We start from the raw sequence: 15,052 nt of genomic DNA, 5'->3' as shown, positions 1-15,052 counted from the left end.
TGCAGGGCATGACTGTCTTTTTAGTTTTGTATTTTTTATGATTCTATTTTCTTATTCGATTGATTTATTATGTATGTTTGTTGTGAACCTTTTTGATTAATTTTTGAATTGTAAAGGCGGTATATAAACATTTTTAAATAAATAAATAAAATAAAAATCAATCCCAGGAGCGTATAGGCAGAGCAGAAAAAAAAGATTAGAAGTCCCAGGAAGCCCCTTAAAACACGGAGTACTAGATTTTTCAGGAGGCTGAGCTCCATTGAGGAGTACTGGGAGCCTAAACAGGAAGCAAGGGGAGGCGGTACTCGGGCTTCAATGTCCCATCTGTAAAGCAAACTCGTCTCAGTGAAACAAGGTATCGTGCCTTCCCATGAAGTCTGAAATTACACACTTAGGGATGTTGCAAATTAATAAGACTGACTCTTTATGTAGTGGAAACTCTCTTTACTGATTTTTTCTGCATTTATGTAACAATGATTATTTAACTGTCCTGAAAAAAAAGTTCTTCTGCCAACTAAACTTACTGAAAAAGCCAGACTTTTCCAGCCCACTTCATGTTCTCTTTTAGCCATTTTAAAGCAGCAAAATGGTCCAAAATATAGACTTGCTCCATAGCAGCATTCACTGTCATGTGCTTAATGAAGAGCTTAGGGGTTGATATCCGGACAGCTAGCATCAGCCTCTCTGTTGCCGCACGATAATCATCTTTACTCCGCAATTTATCTTCTTCACATCTGCAAGTACAAAAAGAAAAGCAGTGAAAAGCACTGTATACATCTGTCCCTCTGTAAACTGTAGATCACCTAAGCATAGAGACCTTATCTTCCTTTACTACTATTACGATTTGACAAATAAAGGATAACATATAGTACCATAAGTGGTTCTGAATGACACAGAGGACAGGTTTATTGAAATATTGCCACAATTCTTCTAAAATTGTGTTGAATTAGAAATATTTATGGCTAAAAATGCCAACCATACTCTAAAATGAAATATAAATTGTGAACAGGGACTAGGACAATGGAATGAATGGCTGACCTTAAAAAGAGAATACCAGGAAGACATAGTTGGGAAAAGGCATGGAGATTATGCGCAAGAAAAAAAGATCAGCAGTAAGAAAGGAAGAAAACCTCAGATTCATAAGAACATAATATATGACATGCTGGGTTAGATTATTGAGCCCAGCATCACTTTGTGATTTGGATCCAAAATGCATCTTGAGTTCCTCCTTTCAACCAAGAAACAGGTTTGACTGTATTTGAGCATGGAAACTAGTAGTCAGGACTTCCACTCCTTGAAAGTCCTGGACTTCATGGAAAGCATTATAGAAAAATTTGGCCTTATCTGGTAATTTTCTTTTCTTGAGGGTTACGCTCCCCTACCAGCAGATGGAAACAGAACTAGAATACTATTATTTCTCCTTTTAGAGACCTGTGCATCTTGCAGCCTTCCACTCTTTCTATATCAAGCAAACAATTAACTTTCCCACTCTCTCCTAAATGAGCAAGCGGTACATAAACTCTGACATGAATCCCCAAACAACTGGAGAGATTTTTCTGTCCAGAAGTTTTTATCAGTTGAATGGATATAGTATATACTGGGTGGGTTCCTGGACTGGTTTGATAGAATTCAGGGAAAAAAATTACTAGGTAAGACCAATTTTTTCCTTCCTTATTGTCCCACTGACCAGTTCAAATGCATGGAATATACCCAAGCAACCCTCAGACTGGCCAGGACTCTGCTAAGGTTGCCCTTAAGATGCCATCACTAAAGATTACAGAGTCCCTAGCATAAATGTCTAAGTGGTAATGTCTTGAGAAAGGATACAAGGAGGACCATCTTGCAAATTTCCCTTGATGGAATAAAATTATGTTCTCCCCAGGAAGTTACTTAAGCATTAAAATTTCATCTTTTGAAGCAGAAGAAATACTGGAAGGCTGCAGATTGCATAGGTTCCTATAAGGGGGGGGGGGGGGGATGACAATAATCTATTGGCAAGTAACTTAAACACAATTTTGCAATCCACTGTGGAAAATTTCAACTGGAATTAGACCTACATGACTATTGCAAGAATACATTATCGTAAATAAATGCCATTATATTTGTATACCCCCCTTAGTCCCGTCCCTCCCCTGAGAGGTTGACAGCTTGTACAGACACTAGAGTTGGTATGGAGTATAAAAGATAGATCATAGCAATAATGCATGCCTGCCAAACAGTCCGAAGGCAGTAGTGAGCCACCTAATATATCTGGGTTCACTGCAAAATATAGGATCTAGTTCAGGACACTGAGATAGGTTAGAGCACCAGAAGAACGCACCCCCGAGTTAACCAGTATTAGTTTGTAACCATTGTTCATAGCGCCCCCATACTTTATGAAAATTATGGATCGATTTATTCTTATAAGCAGTGATTCGACCAAGAGTATGCATGTTCATGACTGAGGCTTACATGATTTGCAATGTGGGTACCCGTATGTCTTTCCAACTACGTGCTATTGCACATCTCATCGCACTTAATAAAATAATTCTGAAATTTCGATCTGTCTTTAAGTTCATCGTTCAGCAATGCTTGTGACGAAGTGAGTAATATGCGAGCACCCAGTATTGTTGAAATCCAGGCAGAGATTGAACTCCAAAGCTGTTGGATTTTGGGGCACAACCACCATAAATGGAAAAAAGTTCCCCTTTCCTGACATAATTTCCAGCACAATCCTGTGGTGCTCGGCAAAATATGTAAATATGTACCAGCTAAAACAAGTCATATCAGAAGCCCACCAATGCTATGCCAGTAGATTTTGGTAATCTGCAATCAATATCAACTTTTGGATCCTATGTATATGCTTATGTATGAAGTACTGATTAAGAAAAGACTTTGGACTTATACATTCACTACTGTTCAAGCAAACTTCACCCTCATGAACTTTCCAACTGAGACTATTCACAAAGCTCAAGCCTAAGCTTCAAAACTGGCCTCTCTGCTCAGCCCAGTCCTCTTCCATTAACTTTGAAGTATTTGCCAATCTCATCCTTGCCTAAGCCTTTGGAAGCCAAGTCAATCTGTGCTCCTGGTCCCCTGCCTGCATAGCTCACAGAGGTTTCTCTACCCTTTTGGTCTGCTGCCCTGAGATGGTAGTGTTAACCTATCGTTTGCCTGCCAGAGGTCCAGCTGGCTGGCATCCAAGATAAGACAGGACCCTGATTCTCCAAAAAGGATGACCTGACTGCAGCAAAGAGTAAGAGAGCCTGAGTCTGTCCCTGAGACATCTTCATGCATTCTTTATCAGCATAAGACTACCTGGCTAAATTACTACTTTAGGCTTGGTAGTTTGCTGGCAATGCATTTGAAATGTGCAAGTTAATTTTGAGCTAGATGTAGGGGATTTCATAACTTTGTGACAAAAATGATTTACTCTGTTAAACCATAAACCATAAAACAACATCTACATTATATATAAAACCATTGTATATTTTGTGCTACTATAATAAAGGAGCCAACTCACTCTATCTCAGGGGGAGGCCACATCTGGCACAGGTGCTCCACCTCTGGAGCAAGGGAGGAGGCAGAAGCTGGGTGGCTGGCTGGCAAGCCTGATTTAAAGGAGCTTCAGCCCACCCACCAGCCTCTTCTTTCAGCATGTTTGCAGGTAAGGTCTTCCTTCCTATGTACCCATTCTCTTCTACCAGGGATCACCCTCTATTGGGCCTGCCATTACCAGAGTAGAGGACCTTGCTCCAAGGGACTAAATGGTGAACAGTGCACCTGTTTAGATTCTGTGGTGGTCCTCTGTTCACTCAAGCATGCTTTCCCTTGACAGAGCATGAGTTATCATTGGTAGCATGTACCCCTTCTCCCGCCTCAATCCCCACAGTAGCTCCGGGCACCCTGCAGTGCTTCCCTGTGGGGGAGATCACTGCCTTGAATGGGCTGCTTACTTACATGCTCTTGGCCTCTTCCTGGCTTTTGGTTCGCGGCTTGATTGCAGCCCATGGTCGACCTGATTTCAGGTCATGCAGAGATGGACCTCCACAGCAGTGCAGCAAAAAGAATGGCAGAAGAAGTAGGATTTGATGTCCTGGCTGGCATGACATCCAACCGTGGCAGGCCTCAGTCTGGGTGGAAGGTTGGGCGTACATCAGTGGAGAGAGGGGTGCAATGGGACATGCAGCCAGCTCTGTGAGAATCTCATACTACCCATAGCATCAGGAAAAGGGGTTGCTTGCAAATCATCTCAAGATGAATCATACCTGTCCCATCTCCTGCGGCAGCTATGAGGCTGGTGGTCAATGGTGTCAGGGGGAATAAAGCAGCAGGATGGCGTCCAGGTTATATTTGAGCCAGAGTCGATCAGCCCCTGCGGTTCTGGCAAAACTTGCACTCAAAGATGGACCCATCATTATCCATTTATCTTTAAGGTCTCCTTAGCGCATGAATTTCTGCATGAGTTCACTTTAGTCCCTTAGCGACATGTGTTACTCAGCTAAATTGGTAGAAGTGTGCTTGGTGAATCCCTTATGGGTCAGGCAATTCAGAATACCATATTCCCTTTGATTATTACTGCATGCAGCGCATCTGTGTAATATATACCCCTTGAGTTTCGGGATAGAGCTTGGACAGGTATGGAGCAATATACAGCATTTCCTAGCATTCCAGAATGGAGGAAATAGCATATCTTGGTAATAATCTGCAATTTTCCTCCTTTGGTTGCTGAGGCTCTGTGCTATCTCTGCAGTAGTATGGCAATGTTGTTACTATTCTTGAATGACAATTGCATACGTTGGCACAAATTCGCAGTTTCCTCCTTTAGTTTTCCATCTCAACAGCAATATGCAGCTGCAGCAGTCTTCTGGCTTCCCAAGTTGTTGACCATGAGCCTTGTTGGACCTTACAGCTTAGACAGCATTACACATGTTCATGACATGCCACAGCTAGGTTTTTGGGTTTCCCATGGCAAGTGAGGTATCACTACTGAGGGGCTTGTGGCAGGGTTGACCCCATCCTCTGGTACATGGCATATGCAATGTTTGAAAGGTGGCTGGGCAGAAAATACCAGACAAAGTGATATTCTGCTTATACGTTGCATCGGTGGGTAGGAGCGAGACAAGTTGCATGTTGAGTCTTCGGCTTTGACGGGCGGGATTGGCCTGTGTACCAACCTAAAATTTTGTTGGCAAGCTAAATGAACAACTCTTGCTCTTTTACGGACCAGGGCCTTGTTTCACTGCAGAGAACTTCGTTGGTGATCAAGGATCAAAGAGCAGGATAGCCTGAGGGGCAAGGCTTTGATGGCCCTGCATCCCTAACAGCACTACACTGCTGTAGCATGATACTGTGGGGCATATGTAAAATTGGGTGAGGCTTTGACAGCCCTGTCCTCCCGATGGCATTACATTACTGTAACATGAGCCTATGGAATATTTGGCAAATTGAAATTTAGCTGGCAAGGGCGTGGTCTTCCTAGGGATTGAGAATGTTAGCTATTGGTAATTGATGTTTTGTAATTGAATGGTTGTATGCAATTAAGTTGTATCTATTGACCTATGCTGCAGCCATATCCATCCAATAAAGGTCTTCTTTGCGAATACTGGTGGGACAGCTATCTCTTACAAACACTGTAGGAGCAGTTGGGGTTGGGGGGATGGGGGTGGTGGTAAATTAATGGGTAGGCAAAAGTCATCCACACCTGGGACGGTTGAGTTATTATCTACCTCTAAAATGTGTAGACATTTTGCTTCCTTACATGAACTTGAGACGCAATCTATCTTGTTTAAATAAGTCAGGTAATCTGTAACTGTAGGAAAACCCTTAAAATATCCACAATAAATATGCATCAGATATAGCTGCATACAATGGAAGCAGCAAACTACTTTTGTGCGAAGTCCACAGGTATTTTTCTAATTGGAGAACTTTGCACCAAATTTCAAACGGAATGTACACGCACACTCTCTTTGAAACTTATTACAGGTACAAAGAACCCATGAGGGTATAATTTGTAGGGAAAATAACATGCATAGACTTGTTCCTGCCCAAAATATATCCAGAGGAATGCCGCTGCTACGCATGGTCAACACTACATGCACTGTAGCACACTGGATGAGAGAAAGCAAATGTTGCTTACCTATAACAGGTGTTCTCACAGGACAGCAGGATGTTAGTCCTCACACATGGGTGACATCATCAGGATGGAGCCCAATCACGGAAAACTTCTGTCAACGTTTCCAGAACTTTGACTGGCCACTACTGGGCATGCCCAGCATGGCACTAACCCTGCAGCCAGCAGGGGTCCCCCTTCAGTCTTATTTGAAAGCTACAGGCAGTGCCGAAAAATAAAACAACAAAACGTTACGAACCCAACACTGCGGGGCGGCGGGCGGGTTTTGTGAGGACTAACATCATGCTGTCCTGTGAGAACACCTGTTACAGGTAAGCAACATTTGCTTTCTCACAGGACAAGCAGGATGGTAGTCCTCACATATGGGTGAGTACCGAGCTGAGGATGTCAGAACATGCACCAAATGTACCCAAAGACGTGCCACAGGCACAACAACTGGGGTGGGATTTGGTAGAGGGCATCCTGAACCCCACCGGGCAGGCAGAAGGGTGTTGGTACGTCACGTTGTAAATAGGTTACGAAGGACAGACTGGCCAAAGATGGAATCTTGTCTTCCGGCTTTGTCCAAGCAATAGTGGGCTGCAAAAGTGTGGAGGGAACTCCAGGTGGCAGCCCTGCAGATGTCAGGAAGCGGCACCGATCGTAGGTGTGCTACTGAAGTCGCCATGGCCCTCACAGAGTGTGCTTTAACACGGTCTTGAAATGGAATGCCCGCTTGCTGGTAGCAAAAGAATATGCAGTCTGCCAACCAGGAGGAGAGAGTCTGCTTACCCACAGGCTTCCCTAACTTGTTTGGGTGGAAACAGACAAACAATTGAGTGTTTTCCCTGTGGGTCACTGTACGGTCTAGGTAAAACGCTAGAGCTCGTTTACAGTCAAGGGTATGCAGAGCCTGTTCTCCTGGGTTGGCATGGGGCCTGGGAAAAAAGGTAGGTAGTATGATGGAATGATTTAGATGAAAATCCAGAACTACCTTAGGTAAGAATTTCGGGTGAGTGCGGAGTACTGCCCGGTCCTGCAGAAGTTTAGTGCAAGGCGGAGAGGTAACTAGGGCCTGCAATTCACTAACTCTGTGAGCTGAAGTGATAGCCAAAAGGAAAATCACTTTCCATGTGAGATATCGAAGTTCACAAGAGTGAAGAGGCTCGAATGGTGGTTTAATGAGCCGACCCAGAACTAGATTAAGGTCCCAAGAAGGGGCCGGAGAACGCAACAGGGGCTTGATGTGGAGCAAGCCCTTCATAAAACGTGTTACAAGGGGGTGTACGGATATAGATATATCTCTGCTACCTTTATGGAAGGCGGCTACCACATTGACATGCATTCTAATGGAGAAGTCTTAAGACCTGACTCTGATAGTTGCCAGAGATAGTCCAGAAATTTCAGAATTGGACAGGAAAAGGGGTCAAGGGACTGAGAAGAGCACCATGACGTGAACCTTTTCCATTTGTAAAAGTAAGCTTTTCTCGTGGAAGGCTTCCATGAAGCAATCAAGACACGGGAAACTGGCTCAGAAAGGTTAAGTGGTTGAAGGATTAACCTTTCAACATCCATACCGTCAGGGACAAGGCTTGAAGATTGGGATGTCGTAGGCACCCGTCGTTTTGAGTGATCAGAAGCGGGTCCTTTCCCAATGGAATGTACCTGCGGATGGAGAGGTCCTGAAGTATTGGAAATCACACTTGGTGTGGCCAGTGAGGAACTATCAGGATCATGGTTCCCTTGTCCTGACGTAGTTTCACGAGAGTCTTCGAGAGAAGAGGAAGTGGAGGGAATGCGTAAAGCAGACCGGTTGCCCAAGAGAGGGAGAATGCGTCTCTGGGTTGAGAGTGTTTGCTGCGAATGAGACAGCAGTAGTTCTCTACTTTGTGGTTTTGTGGGGACGCAAAGAGGTCTATCCGAGGATATCCCCATTGTTGGAAGATAGAGTTCGCTACCGAGGGGTTGAGAGACCACTTGTGCAGTTGAAAGACGCGACTCCCGTTAACCAGGTGGCCCTGAGGGACATTGAATGGGAGAGAGCTTCCTCCCAAATCTGCGGAGCTTCCTGACACAGAAGGAAGGGAGCCTGTGTTTCCCTGTTTGTTGATGTACCACATGGCCACCTGGTTGTCCGTCTGAATCAGGATGACTTGATTTGAGAGGCAATCCTGAAAGGCCCTGAGAGCATATCTGACTGCTTGAAGTTCTAGGAAATTTATTTGGTGTTTGGCTTCCTCTGGAGACCAAGAGCCTTGTGTCTGCAGATTGGCTACATGGGCTCCCCACCCGAGGTTGGAAGCGTCGGTGGTGGGAATGATTTGAGGATTTGCAGCCTGGAAGGGCAATCCCTGGAGGAGATTGCTCTGATTTTTCCACCAGGCGAGAGACAGACAGAGTGAGTCGGTTATGCGGACAATGGCTGAATAGCTTGAGTCCACTGAGACCTCAGAGTCCAGTGCATGAGTCTCATGGCCAAGCGAGCCATTGGTGTGACATGGACTGAGGACACCATGTGTCCGAGGAGAACAAGAAATTGGCGTGCAGTCGCGGAGTGCTGAGACTGCAGCTGGTGAGCAAGGGATGCAAGAGTCAATGCTCGTTGTCGAGGTAGGAAAGCCTTTGCCTGTAAGGTTCCAAGTCTGCCCTAATGAATGATAAGGTTTGAGATGGGACTAAGTAGGATTTGTCGTAATTGACGAGAAATCCTAGCGAAATTAGTGTGTAAGGTTAGATTGAGGGACAACAGAGCAGATTGCTGATTGGGAGCCCTGATTAACCAATTGTCCAGGTAGGGGTAGCCGTGAACACCTTGGGTTCTGAGGAAGGCTGCGACAACTACAAGGCATTTGGTAAAGATTTGTGGCTCAGACGCTAGGCCGAATGGGAGCACTCGATATTGATAGTGCTTGGGGCCTATTAGAAACCTCAGGTACTTGCTATGTGCTGGAGTTATCGCAATGTGGGTGTATGCGTCCTGGAGGTCCAGAAAGCAGAGCCAGTCTCCTCTTTGTAGAAGAGGTAGAAGCGATCCCAAGGTGACCATCTTGAACTTTTCTCGTTTAAGGTACTTGTTGAGGGCCCGTAGGTCTAAAATAGGACGAACATCTCCCGATTTTTTGGGGATTAGGAAGTAGCGGGAATGGAACCCTAGGACTCACTGAGAGTATGGAATGGGTTCTATTGTTCTTGACTGGAGAAGGAGGGAAACCTCTTGATCCAGAAGAATGGAGTGGTCGGACGTTCTCCACGTCTGTAGAGGTGGGAAGTCCAGTGGCAGGGCGAGAATGTTCAGATGGTAACCCTGAGCAATGATTGCCAATACCCATTGGTCGGATGTGATTGGATGCCACATGTTGTGGAAGTGGCACAATCGACCTCCCACTGGTATGTGCGACAGAGGAATGTGGCTGCTGCTCTTTAAGTGGAAGTCAAAAACCTGAAGCAGGTCCTGGTTGAGGAGCTGCTTGTGGTTTTTGTTTACGGGCTTGACGAGACTGCAGTTTTTGATAAGGTCTCGTGGCATGGGATCTGGATGGTGGCGGGTAAGACTTCTTTGGACGGAAGAACGACTTCTTAGAGTCCTTTCTGAAGGGCTGTTTTGAGGAGAAGTCAGAAGGCATCAAAGAGAGCTGTCTTAGGGTCTCATGATGGTCTTTTAATTCTGCTACCGTCTGTTGACTCTGCTCACCAAACACATTATCTCCGACACAAGGCAGGTCGGATAACCGGTCTTGTACTTCCGGGCGAAGGTCAGAGGATTTGAGCCAGGCCCACCGCCTCGCCGAGATGGCAGCTGCAGACACTCTGGTAGAAGTGTCAAAAATGTCATAAAATGTTCTAATTTCATGCTTGCCTGCCTCAAAACCCTTGTTGACTAGGGTTTGTAATTGTTCTTGAAATTGTTGAGGCAGGGAGTCTGAGAAGTCCTGTATCTGCTTAAAAATGACCGTTATATTGGGTCATATAAAGCTGATAGGCAGCAATTCGGGAGATGAGCATGGCCCCTTGGAATACTCGGCGACCAATGTTGTCTAGGAACTTCTGTTCCTTTCCAGGAGGAACAGATGAGTGAGGCTTTGACCTCTTTGCCCTTTTTTGTGCAGACTTTACAACGACCGAGTGGTGATGAAGCTGAGATTTTTGAAAACCTGGGGCTGATTGTACCAAATAGGTAGTGTCAGCTTTCCTGTGTACTGGAGCAACTGATCCAGGATGTTCCCAGTTCTTCTTGAGGAGATCAAGAAGGACCTGATGGATGGGTATAGATGTGATTACCTTGGGGGCATCCAGGAATTGGAGCAATTCCATCATCTGGTGCCTATCATCCTGTTCAGTCTGCAATTGGAAGGGGACCAATTCAGACATTTCCTTCACAAAGTTTATAAAGGAGAGGTCCTCTGGAGGGGAACGCTTCCTACTCTTAGTGTGTGAAGGTGGTGAAGGTAAATCATCGGTGTCTGATGAAGTGTCATCATCCCAAGTGTCATAAGGATCAGCACCTGCTCCTCTAGGAACTAGAGGGGGTCAGAGTGGTTGTAAACCTGAAGGTCCCAGTCTAGGCTCCGAGGGAATTGGAGGAATTATCGGAGGTACCGATGATGGCTTCAAAGGCACCGGTGCAGGCATCGATGGATGACTCGGTGGCGCTGATGGACGTATCGGCATCGATGGATGGGTCGGTGGCAAGGGACGTATTGGCATAGATGGCTGAGGCAGAACTCCCGATGGAGATAAACGGAACGGTGTTTCTCCTCCCGATGACACAGTCAATGGGGAGGGCATCGGAGCCCCGGGAACCATCAGAGGAAAAGTACTCATAAGCACTTCCATCCTGGATAGCAGCGGTGCCAGTGCTGCCGGAATCGGGTCGATGATCGGTTCCACAGATAGTGCCGGTGTAGGAGGAACCTGAAGACGTTGCATCGCCTTGTCGATGGCCTCCTGAACCATACGGTCCAGTTCTTCTTGGAGACCTGGAGCAATCAACCCCGGCTCCGGACAGAAGAAGGAGGCAGAGGCACAGCCGGAGGGACCACCGTTAAAGGCGGAGTCGCGGCTCCCGATGCCCGATCAGGTGAGGGTTGCCTCAGGGACTCTGTCACAGGAATGGTCGGTGCCTTTCCTGGATGGGGTCTCTTCGACAGCGGCTCAGACGATGGCGAGGTCGATGATTTCGCTCCCTCGATGGTCCAAGTCTTACGGTGTTGATGGCGATGTTTCTCCCTGCGATCCCCTCGATCCTGAGGGGGAGTGGAGGGTGTCGATGGCCGAGAAGTCATCGATGGCGGTCTGTCACCGGGAGGTGGTTGATGCTGGCGCGAAGTTGACGTGCCGGTTGCGACGACGTCAATGCGATAGATGGAGTCGGGGTTTGAGCATGGAAGAGAAGTTCCATCTTCTCCATTCTGCCTTGCGACTCTTTGGTGTCATTAAGGCACATTTGGTGCAGGTCAAGACATCATGCTCACGTCCTAGGCACATTACACAGACTTTATGGGGGTCTGTGATAGGCATGGTGTGGGTACAGTCCAGGCACAGACGAAATCCCAACGCCATGGCAAAAAATCGAGCCGCGGTATGGTCGACAGCCAGTAGGCCGCGAGGGTCAAACTCGACAGTAATCGATGGAAAAACAGGTATAAACTTACCGGAGTACCGCGGACTGAGAAAATTTAGAGGGGGGACCCCTGTGGGGCAATTAACTTTTAGTAATTCCGTGCTGGCTGCAGGGTTAGTGCCATGCTGGGCATGCTCAGAAGGGGCAGTCAAAGTTCTGGAAACTTTGACGGAAGTTTTTCGTGATTGGGCTACATCCTGATGTCACCCATTTGTGAGGATTACCATCCTGCTTGTCCTGTGAGAAGCCAGTTTTCAAATAGCTATTTATCTACATAAATGGTTTTGAAAGTTGTACTCCAAGTAGCTTGCCTTCCTTAGAGACTAAATTTGAAGAGCATATTAAAACAGAAATGAGTCCTCAAAGGATGAAGGAATATATTCTGAAACAAATCATAGAATCTGAGTCAGGAATTAAACAATTCTAGTAGAGGTAGCATCTGTTTCAGTAGAATCAATTATAACTAAGAAATGCCTACTGTATGTATCCTCAGACCATCTTGAATCAGAAGGCATAAAGAAACATATCCAAAAACAGAACTATCAGCCAGGACAAATGCACACAAAAGCTTTCTTCTCATTAAAAAAATAAGCAGCAAACATCTATACAAATACACATCTGGATGAATGCAAATTTATGAAAAACAATATACAAAGATCTCACACTAACCTTTTCAGAACAATTTGAAATGTCTGACTGGAACCACCAGGACTCTGTATATTACTTGCATTTGAAACCATGAAAATTTCAGTTGCCAGCAGCATCTCAATCTCAGACATGTAAGAAGGAATATGTAAAATTTTACGGTACAAATTTCCCTCCAGTGGTGGATAGATTCCCAATGATAGAGCACCTGAAAGAAAATCAGGTAAAGTGCACTGACTAAATGAGTTTGCTTTTTAAATTATGACCCTCACAAATAGCAAATATAGAACATTAACATGATGGAAAGTTAAACCATTCCATGTAGGATTCCAACCCATCTTTTTCTATGACTTTCCTTTTCTCCTCCCCAATAACCCCATGCTATAGGCGCCCAGAACTGCACTTGACAGAGCTAAAACAACTTCATCCAAGAATGTAGCAACATTCCACACTTAGCCACTGAAAAATGTAGAATATTAATGTAGACTGCATTATTTCCTCCCAATCATCAAACTTATCTACCATCTTGACATTCCATGAGGCAATTTCCAAAACTGCGTTTTGATGCAAAGCAGGCTTTGCACCAGTTTTCAATGGAAAAGTAGGAATATTATCTCTCTTTGAAGACTGTCCTGGGAGAAAGTACTCACAACCATCTGCACCTGCCTTTACTGAAAAAAACATACACAGAGTTTTGAAAATGCAAAAACTATGCATGATGATGCATTCCCGCCTGATTCCTGCCATAGGGCAATACATCCACTCAATGCAGACAAAAGTAAATGTATTGAGGAACAATGTGCATACTTTTATCTAGGTGAACCGTTTTTGTAAATTGCTCCAATAATTAATAGATTCCAAACAATTAAGGAACATTCTGTTCCTCCTTTGGTTACATGTGGAAGAGGTTTAATGGTACAGACAGGACTATTACAGCATTCCTTAAAGGATTTATTTATTCTTTTATTAAGTTGTTTTTTTTTTTAGACTTGATTTCTGCATTGCAGTCAGACTCTCAAGGTAGGTATAATACATGTGTAATAAATCTGCTGTTAGTTAGGCTGCTGAGTTAGCAATCTGTAGTGAAAGCTCCGTGAGGAGTAGCAATCTGTTATATATGTTAAGAAAGCTGGGCGTAGATGGGAAGAGCAATCTGAATGAATGGCTCCTAAGAAGAAGGAGTCAGCTATCTTGTAGTGTCTCAGATTCTGTTATATTCCGCTATGCTGGTAGTTAGCAAACTGTTATGAATCTGAGATAGTAGTGGTGAATCCCTGGGCCGGTGGCAGATGACCACGCCCCCGGGAGGATATCCCGAGAGGGACCACCGGCTAGGCTTGAGTATGGAGACAGACACACATTAGTTATTTTATTAAACAGGTTTTGGAAACCACCAGAGGTGGCAGTAGTGAGCTGATGTGCCCGGCAGGGCTGCAGGCCCTCAGGCACTGGAACCGCGATCCAGGATGGCTGAGCTGTTGAGAAACTGTAGAAAGTGAGTAGGTAGAGTAGACAAGGTTCATGAATAGAACTAGATGACAAAACTCACATAAGGTCTCAAGGAAGCTCAGGAGCTGGAAAGGTTTAGGCCCTCAAGGAGCGAGTACCTGTTTCCAGGAAAAGCTCCGAGAGAGCGATGGTAACTCACAATTGTTTATAGCAGCGATAGCTTCCAGGCAGTAGAGAATCTTCAGAATGTCCAGGAACATGGGCCCTCGAGGAGCGAGTACCAGTTCCTATCTGTAATCTGAAAGTAAAGAAAAGTGCGAGGCCCCTGAGGAGCGGGTACCTCTGGTAAGTCCAAGGAGGCAGAGTAGCTTGGGAGTAAAGCCAAAGCAATCCCCTTGCTAACTCGATTAGATAGTGATTTAGAGACCTTTAAATATTGGAAGCGGGTGACGTCATCTTAGGGGGACGCCCCTGAGGTTTGCGCCTTTGCTGGTACTTAAGAACATAAGAACATAAGAAAATGCCATACTGGGTCAGACCAAGGGTCCATGAAGCCCAGCATCCTGTTTCCAACAGTGGCCAATCCAGGCCATAAGAACCTGGCAAGTACCCAAAAACTAAGTCTATTCCATGTAACCATTGCTAATGGCAGTGGCTATTCTCTAAGTGAACTTAAGAGCAGGTAATGGACTTCTCCTCCAAGAACTTATCCAATCCTTTTTTAAACACCGCTATACTAACTGCACTAACCACATCCTCTGGCAACAAATTCCAGAGTTTAATTGTGCGTTAAGTAAAAAAGAACTTTCTCTGATTAGTTTTAAATGTGCCCCATGCTAACTTCATGGAGTGCCCCCTAGGTCATCAGGCAACATGGCGGATCTGCAACATTGATCCGGTCCGGGGACGCCGGAGGGAAACGGCATGGAGAAGCCGCGGCAGCCAGCCGTCCATAAGACCCGGAGGGAGTCGCCACAGAGGTAAAGAGGGCGGAGTGAGGGCGTCGAGCAGCGACGGACGCAGCATGCTTTGATGCCTCTTGTTTCACTTTTAATCCTTCATAATTTGGCTCATCTGCCTCATTAAGTGAACCATGGTATAAAGTATTTCATGTTTCTTCTACATCTTCTCATTTATATATCTATTAAGGAATGTACTGAACATTTGATGAAGAGGATGTTCTTTGACTACGCACTGGATTTTGCAGCATGAGCTGTTATTGGCTTCAGAAGGAATGCTACTTTTTT

At 45.3% G+C, this 15,052-nt stretch overlaps 1 protein-coding gene across 3 annotated transcripts in view; it reads right to left on the bottom strand.

Moving 5' to 3' along the window:
• Positions 1-435: 435 nt before the first annotated feature.
• The window catches only part of TOPAZ1 (testis and ovary specific PAZ domain containing 1), a 379,149-nt gene continuing 364,532 nt past the window's right edge, over positions 436-15,052 (bottom strand). For all 3 annotated transcript variants that reach the window (XM_029589384.1, XM_029589385.1, XM_029589387.1), the window contains 2 exons: positions 12,381-12,564; positions 436-734 (listed from right to left, as the gene is read on the bottom strand). In XM_029589384.1, the coding sequence (XP_029445244.1) occupies positions 521-734; positions 12,381-12,564 (398 nt within the window). In that variant the 3' untranslated portion in view covers positions 436-520. The remainder of the gene's footprint in view (positions 735-12,380; positions 12,565-15,052) is intronic.

This window comes from Rhinatrema bivittatum, chromosome 2 (genome assembly GCF_901001135.1).
Source record: "Rhinatrema bivittatum chromosome 2, aRhiBiv1.1, whole genome shotgun sequence".
NCBI classification, from domain to species: domain Eukaryota; kingdom Metazoa; phylum Chordata; class Amphibia; order Gymnophiona; family Rhinatrematidae; genus Rhinatrema; species Rhinatrema bivittatum.
The sequence above is the reverse complement of the archived record's forward strand: the minus strand, read 5'-3'. Positions and strand labels throughout refer to the sequence as shown.